At 30.6% G+C, this 8,578-nt stretch overlaps 1 protein-coding gene across 1 annotated transcript; it reads right to left on the reverse strand.

The window, feature by feature from the left end:
• Positions 1 to 942: 942 nt before the first annotated feature.
• Positions 943 to 8,339, reverse strand: LOC127169863 (serine/threonine-protein kinase pim-2). Its single transcript, XM_051117524.1, has 6 exons — positions 7,754 to 8,339; positions 5,718 to 5,812; positions 5,509 to 5,559; positions 4,823 to 5,375; positions 4,599 to 4,702; positions 943 to 1,062 (listed from the first exon to the last, which is right to left on the reverse strand). The coding sequence occupies exons 1-6, from the start codon at positions 8,337 to 8,339 to the stop codon at positions 943 to 945; spliced, it is 1,509 nt and encodes a 502-aa protein (XP_050973481.1).
• Positions 8,340 to 8,578: the final 239 nt, after the last annotated feature.

Below are 8,578 nucleotides of genomic sequence, written 5' to 3' on the forward strand. Positions count from 1 at the left end.
CATATCTACTCCAAATATATATATGAAGAGCTCAGATGCAAAACCAGCTAAAAGTCATCTCGGTCAAAAATGAGATAATGATACTGAGTGAATGCTCTCAACAAATATTATACATCCATCAAATACTTTTACTTCAAACTCGCTAAAATAGCAGCCTCAGCCCAATCAGAAGTGCCAGTATTTACATAGAAACCTATACATCTGAGCCTGATAGAAATGCATTTTTTAAAGAAAGACGTCAGATGGATTTAGCTGGTTTTGCATCTGAACTCTTCATATATATAAATATATATATATATATATATATATATATTGTCCAGACGTCCACTGAATACCTACAATTGTAAATGGTTTAATGATTACACTAAATGCAAGTAGAAACATTGAATTGCAGTATAATTTAGAGTGAAAAACAGTAAAAGGACACAGCAAGCATGACACATCACAAATGATTATATTTTATATAAAAAAAATTTTTATTAAAAATGTCGTTATATTTTCATTATTATGTTAAAGTGCTATGTTCTACAGTTAATTATAAATAAATCTATAATTGCATATAATTATACATATTTTTAAATGAATATTTTTTTCTGATTCTTTTGCAAAGTGCATAATATAGCTACACTGATCAGGCATAACATTATGACCACCTTCCTAATATTGTGTTGGTCTCCCTTTTGCGGTCAAAACAGCCCTGACCCATCGAGGCATGGACACCACTAGGCCCCTAAATGTGTGCTGTGGTCTCTGGCACCAAGATGTTAGCAGCAGATCCTTTAAGTACTGTAAGTTGTGAGGTGGGGCCTCCATGGTTTGGACTTGTTTGTTCAGCACATCCCACAGATGCTCGATTGGATCGAGATGTGGGGAGGCCAGGTCAACGCCTCAAACATATTATTGTGCTCCTCAACCCATTTTTTTGCTTTGTGTCAGGGCGCATTATCCTGCTAAAAGAGGCCACAGCCACTGGGGAACCACCGTTTCCATGAAAGGGTCTGCAACAATGCTTAAGTAGGTGGTATGTGTCAGCATGGGCTGTGCAGCCCCATATGCAACAAACTGCGATGCAATGTGTATTCCGACACATTTCCATCAGAGGCAGGAATAACTTCTTGACCAATGTGCATCACGAGCTTTGGTCACCCATGAGCCTGTTGCCGGTTCACTACTGTTCCTTCTTTGGACCACTTTTGATAGATACCGACCACTGCAGACCACAAACACCCTACGAGAGCTGCAGTTTTGGAGATGCACTGGCCCAGTCTACTTGTCATCACAATTTGCCCCTCTGTCAAACTCGCTCAACACATCTAACACATCAGCTTTGAGGACAACATGTTCATTTGCTGCCTATTATATCCCACCCACTAACAGGTGCCGTGATGCAGAGATAATCAGTGTTATTCACTTCACCTGTAAGTGCTCATAATGTTATGCCTGATCTGTGTGTATTAGTTAATTATAAATAAATAAATGTGTAATTGCATATAAATATATTTTTTTGGCACATAAATAATTAGTTAATATAATTCTAAATCTTTTTAAATATATATATATATATATATACTTTAAATATATATATATATATATATATTATAATATACTTTAAATATATATATATATATATTCTGATCCTTTACAAAGTGCATGATATAACCATATAATAGTATATGATAGTTGATTATAAAGTGCATATAAATATTATTCAAAAAATATTTTTCAGCACATATATATTAGTTAATTATAAATATATGTAATTATACATACATAATGTAATTATAATATTTTTAAAATATTTTTTCAGCACATAAATAATTAGTTAATACAATTATAAATCTTTTGAAATAAATATTTTAAAAATAATTGTAAATATTTTTAAATATTTTTCAGCACATAAATAATTTGTTAATATAATTATAAATCTTTTAAAATCTTTTTTTAAAATTATAAATATTTTAAATAGATATTTTTCAGCACATAAATAATTCATATAATTATAAATCTTTAAAAAATGTATTTACAAAGTGCATGTAAGCAAAGTGCATGATATAGCCATATATAAGTATATATTAGTTAATTATAAATTGCATATAAATATTCAAATATTCAAAAAATATTTTTCAGCACATATATATATTAGTTAATTATAAATGAATGTATAATTGTATATATTATGTAAGAAAAGTATTTGTCAGCACATAAATAATTAGTTAATATAATTATAAATCTTTTGAAATAAATATTTTTTGAGCACATAAATAATTTGTTAATATAATTATAAATCGTTTAAAATAAATATTTTTAAAATAATTATAAACATTTTAAATGATTTTTTTGAGCACATAAATAATTTGTTAATATAATTATAATCTTTTAAAAATATTTTTAAAATATTTTTTCAGCACATAAATAAATAATTAGTTAATATAATTATAAATCTTTTTAAATAAATATTTGTAAAATAATTATAATAATTTTAAATAAATATGTTTGAGCACATAAATAATTAGTTAATATAATTATACATCTTTTTAAATATATATTTTTCAGCACATGAATAATTAATATAATTATAAATCTTTTTAAATAAATATTTTTTCAGCACATACATAATTTGTTAATATAATTATAAATCTTTTCTAAATATTTTTTCAGCACATAAACAATTTGTTAATATAATTATAAATCTTTTTAAATATTTTTTAATTATAAATATTTAAATAAATATTTTTAGCACATAAATAATTAATTAATATAATTATAAATCTTTAAAAAATGTATCATTTTACAAAGTGCATGTAAGCAAAGTGCATGATATAGCCATATATTTGTATATATTAGTTAATTATAAATTGCATATAAATATTATTAAAAAAATATTTTTCAGCACATATATATTGTTTAATTATAAATAAATGTATAATTGTATATAAATATTATGTATAAAAAAGTATTTGTCAGTACATAAATAATTAGTTAATATAATTATAAATCTTTTTAAATAAATATTTTGAGCACATAAATAATTTGTTAATATAATTAAATATATATTTTTAAATAAATATTTTTTAAATAATAATAAATATTTAAATAAATATTTTTTCAGCACATAAATAATTAGTTAATATAATTATAAAATTTTTTAAATAAATATTTTTCAGCACAAAAATTAGTTAATATAATTATAAATCTTTAAAAAATGTATCATTTTACAAAGTGCATGTAAGCAAAGTGCATGATATAGCCATATATATTCGTATATATTAGTTAATTATAAATTGCATATAAATGTTATTCAAAAAATATTTTTCAGCACATATATATATTAGTTAATTATAAATAAATGTATAATTGTATATAAATATTATGTATAAAAAAGTATTTGTCAGTACATAAATAATTAGTTAATATAATAATAAATCTTTAAAAATAAATATTTTGAGCACATAAATAATTAGTTAATATAATTATAAATCTTTTTAAATAAATATTTTTGAGCACATAAATAATTTGTTAATATAATTAGATATATTTTAAAATAAATATTTTTTAAATAATAATAAAAATTTAAATAAATATTTTTTCAGCACATAAATAATTAGTTATTATAATTATAAATCTTTTTAAATAAATATTTTTTCAGCACAAAAATTAGTTAATATAATTATAAATCTTTAAAAATGTATCATTTTACAAAGTGCATTTAAGCAAAGTGCATGATATAGCCATATATTCGTATATATTAGTTAATTATAAATTGCATATAAATATTATTCAAAAAATATTTTTCAGCGCATATATATTAGTTCATTATAAATAAATGTATAATTGTATATAAATATTATGTATAAAATGTATTTGTCAGCACATAAATAATTAGTTAATATAATTATAAAGCTTTTTAAATAAATATTTTTGAGCACATAAATAATTAGTTAATATAATTAAAAATCTTTTTAAATAAATTATTTTTCAGCACATAAATAATTAGTTAATATAATTATAATCTTTTTAAAATATTTTTCAGCACATAAATAATTAGTTAATATAATTATAAATCTTTTTAAATAAATATTTTTAAAATAATTATAAATATTTTAAATAAATATTTTTCAGCACATAAATAATTAGTTAATTATAAATTGCACATAAATATTATGAAAAAATATTTTTCAGCGCATCAATAATTAAATATAATTATTAATTATAATAATTATTAAATATTTTTGATCCTTTTGCAAAGTGCATGCAAGCAAAGTGTGTAATATAGCTATAGATTAGTTAATTATAAATACATAATTGCATATAAATATTACTCAAAACATTTTTAGAAATATTTAAAATGTTTTTTTCTGATATTTTTGCAAAGTGCATGTAAGCAGAGTGCATAATATAGCTATATGTTAGTTAATTATAAATAAATATCTAAATATTACTTACAATATTTTTTTGCACATAAATAATATAAATATAATTACATAATTTGAAAATAAATATTTTTTTCTTTATCTGCATACAAAATGTGCTATCAATACTTTTTTTTTTCTTGCACCTATGTTCTACCTTACCTACTTTCTCTGTTTTGTTTTTTTTACTTTCACGATCAATGCCTCAAACCATTCATGGCGGAGGATCTTTTCCAAACTAATCCGCTTTTCTGGATGTCTTGCCATGCAGGAACAAATGAGATCTATGCATTCTGTGTAGAAAGAGGAGAGAGACGTCGGATTATTACGGTAAACGTTATACTTGCTGTAACCGATTATATTATTTTAAGCAGTAATAAAATTTCCTGTATGATCTGTCCACATGCACTCACCTTTGGAAAGTTCTTCTGTGTACCAGGTCTTGTCAAAGATATCCCGGAGCTGCAGGGAACCAGGGAACCTCCCACGCACCATCCTGTACAACAGTACGCCTAAAGAATACACTGTTGCAGGCTTGCCGTGGTAGCTTCCAGTACTGATCTCTGGAGGAGCGTAAACCTTCGTTCCACAGAATCCTGTATAGGCGGATTTCCTCAAGCGTTCACTGCAGCCAAAGTCTATTAATTTGATCTGCAGCGTGTTTTTGTTAATGAGCAGGTTTTCCAGCTTGATGTCTCTGTGGACGATGCCCCTTTGGCAGCATATTATTGCAGCACTGACGACCTGCTGCATCACAATTCGTGCTGCCGGTTCCCCGATACGGTCATTGTATCGCCTTAGAAACTGCATCATGTCTTCGCATGGCATAGGCCGCTCTAACACCAGTATGTATTCTGCTGGTGTCTCGTACCAGTCCAGCAGCTGTATTATGTACGGCACTCTAGGGCCTCTGTTCATAAATATCATCGCAGCGACCTCTGCTGGCATGGGCTCGGAGAATCGATCCTACAGGAGAGAGAAGTTACATGATGATTAGGAGACCTGTCCGAATTTAAATGAATTCACATTAAACTAACTCAACTTCAAACAGTAACTGAGAGTGAGAAAGCAAAGACAAGGACAGAAGCAGCCTACTTACAATCTTGATTCGTCGTATGCTTTTCTTCTTTTCCACAATTTTGAGTGCCACCTGTTCACAAAGAGAAAAAAGTGGATTTATTATTATTGTTATTATTTTGTGATAATGGGGTACAGTTAAGTTAACATGATTCCAATTATGAACCTTAATGCCATTATTTACATTCCAAGAGAATACAAAATCATTTTATTTGCAAGTAAAGAACAAACCTTTCGTGAATCGGACAACCGGATTGCTTCATAGACGTCTCCAAATGATCCAGTACCCAGCTTCATACCAGCTTTATAATGCCTGAAGATGTCATCTGTTAAACAAAAAATACAGAGTAAATTTAAAGTGTAAACCATCAAAAATACTGATTGAAAACTGCTTTAAAATGGACAGACTGTTGTGGTTCCTTCCACAACCCAAATAAATCCACATCACATAACCCACATTTCATTACAACAAGAAAGCATGTTTGAATTTGATCGTAAAAAACCTTGTAGGACCAGTTTGGGGTTTTTGTAGGAGTTCAAGTACGTAGCGCTAAAACACTGTTGTAATTATTAGAATGGCCAAGGATCAGAAATCTCCACGTAAAAGTAATCGTGCAGACCAAACCGTAAGTCGTAGAGACTTGAAACTTGGAGGGATGGTAGTACTCACACTGTCTACAACATCACCAAGGCTCGCCCCAGTCAGCCTGACGGGGCGCTGCAGCGAACAAAAGTATGAAATCACTCATAACTCCTAAACCGTTCATTGCAGCCTTAAGTGTCTTATGTTGTTAGAATCCATGGCGCGAAATGCACGCCTCTGATTTGCCCGTCACCTTTCTGAAATTTTCGGGTATTTAGAATTTTTTTTTACAAATCTACTTTTGAAAACTGGTCCTAGGTTTTTCGTCGAATCGGAACTAACCCAGTGCAGAAAGATTCTCTGAAGAGTAAATGTCAATAATTACCCAAAAAAACGTTCTGTTGCAAAGAGAAGCCAAAACATTCGAAAGGGGCAGGGCTGCCTTTACTAGAACGGCTGTAACTTTTGAACAGATATCTTCGCCAAACTCACAGAGTGTATGTATGAGCTACATCTGAGGTCACATGAAAAAAGCTGTGGCGCTATAAGAGGGGAAAAAAACAAAAACGTCCATTACTGTTTGTCCTATCGATGTGAAAATCGGTACGCATGGTCTTGGTCCAAAGTCTCAAAAAACATGGCTGCCATAGGCCGATGAACATTGAGCACCTGTTAGACAAGGTGAACGGAGGTCGACCAGAACAAACTTGTTTGACTCATGGTCTGTGAGAAATGTAAAGAAATCAGCTACTGGGGGGTGACATCGCATCTTTTAAGGGCGTAAACGATTGTACATTGCGCTTTTTTTTCAAAACCTTTTGCAAACTAGTCCTAGGTTTTTCACTAAATCTGGAAAAACCACTGCAGTACAATTCTCTGGTTTCTTTAGGCCAATAATTATCAAAAAAAAAGTTTCAATTTACCCTTTCGGAAGCAATAACGGGGTAGTTTAGGAAAAGAGGCCTGTCCAAGTACCCAAAAGCCTATAAAACCTAAACGAAAACTCAAAACTTCACAAAACCTGGTGAGCATATGCGACAGGTGATTCTGAACAAAAATGAAAAGGTTTAGGGGGATCAGACCAAAGCTGCTGCTACAACAGTCATAAATGTTAAAACAATATTTCATATTTCTATGGTAAATTACCTGCACTTGCCAAAAATGTTTTTTTTTTTTTTTTTTCAATCATTGATTTAGGTGGTTATAGGCTTGCAAATAATATGCAATGTATTTTTTTATGTGTTAAATGCCTTAAAGCACTTGAACCATGGTAATTGCAGCTATATTTACACACATACATATTATTATTTGTTTATGCTTGATGACCTTTCTGCATCCTTAGAGAGTGATGAAAAGCTGTAAATTCCCCTTATATGGAAATAGTTTGGCGTTTGTTTGTTTTTTATGCAAATTACTAACCTCAGGCACACAATCGTTCATTTAGAATAAACCAAATACATTGACATTAGAATGAGGTTAAGACAGAATTGACCTGCCTACGCAAATTTTGTGAATTAGACAGACATGATCAGTTCCTCTGTGTGTACAAATACAAAATGATCACTTAATGAGGCACAGTGTCCAGACGAAAATATTCAAACTGAGGCAGGCCTACTTTTTGCACATCTAATGAGTCATGTTGGGGCCACTGATCAGTGGTTGTGATTTGTGTCAGTACACTAACCTGTCTTTCCCTTTAAATCTAAATGGATCTTTTCAGTCTCTGCATTCCAGAATATGTTGTCCGATGATGAGCTGTCACTGCTCTCCTCGCTCACAGATGGAGAAGTGTCCTCATTAGCTGTGAGGAATGATACACAGCTGTGCCAGCTGCACACTGATGTGGTGTCGCTTTGCTGTTCAGCTTCAGGAATGTCTTCATTAGCCTCCTGCTCGGCGGCAGTGAGGGAAGACACACAGCTGTACATGGAAGTGCTCTGAGGCTCTATGTTGTTCTGTTGGGCTCCGGCGGGGCTTTTCTTTTTACGTGAAAAAGCCCATTTACAGAACCTCTTGAACTTATTTTTCTTTTTTACAGGGTTTGGGTTCTCCTCAAGCCCTGGTGAGACACCTGCAGCAGCAGCCGCCGCCGCAGCATCTCTGCACTGGCCCTGTTCTGCTGCATTGGAGGTTCCCGTAGATTTACGAGAAAAAACCTGTTTCAAGAACCTCTTCATTTTTTTCGCCTTTCCTACTTTCTCTGGAACAGGTGTCGCGCATGCAGCAGCTGCTTGCTCTGCTCTGCAATTGCGAGACGTGCACGGCTCCATTGGTCTAGATCTCTTTCTAATATTATTGTAAAATAAATTATATATATATATCTCATCTGAATTTGTTACGGGTCGACTGAATATCTACAAATCAAGTAATATAACACAATTTGAGCTGGTTTCAACTACCAAAGTGCTGAAATTCTAGCACAAAATCGAGTAACCAGTTGAAGTGCACAGTACCGTGACCGCTGTTCCACTGGCCTTTATATAGGCGGTGACCTCACAAAGACTCAAAA

The sequence above is a fragment of the Labeo rohita genome, chromosome 8 (genome assembly GCF_022985175.1).
Source record: "Labeo rohita strain BAU-BD-2019 chromosome 8, IGBB_LRoh.1.0, whole genome shotgun sequence".
NCBI lineage: Eukaryota > Metazoa > Chordata > Actinopteri > Cypriniformes > Cyprinidae > Labeo > Labeo rohita.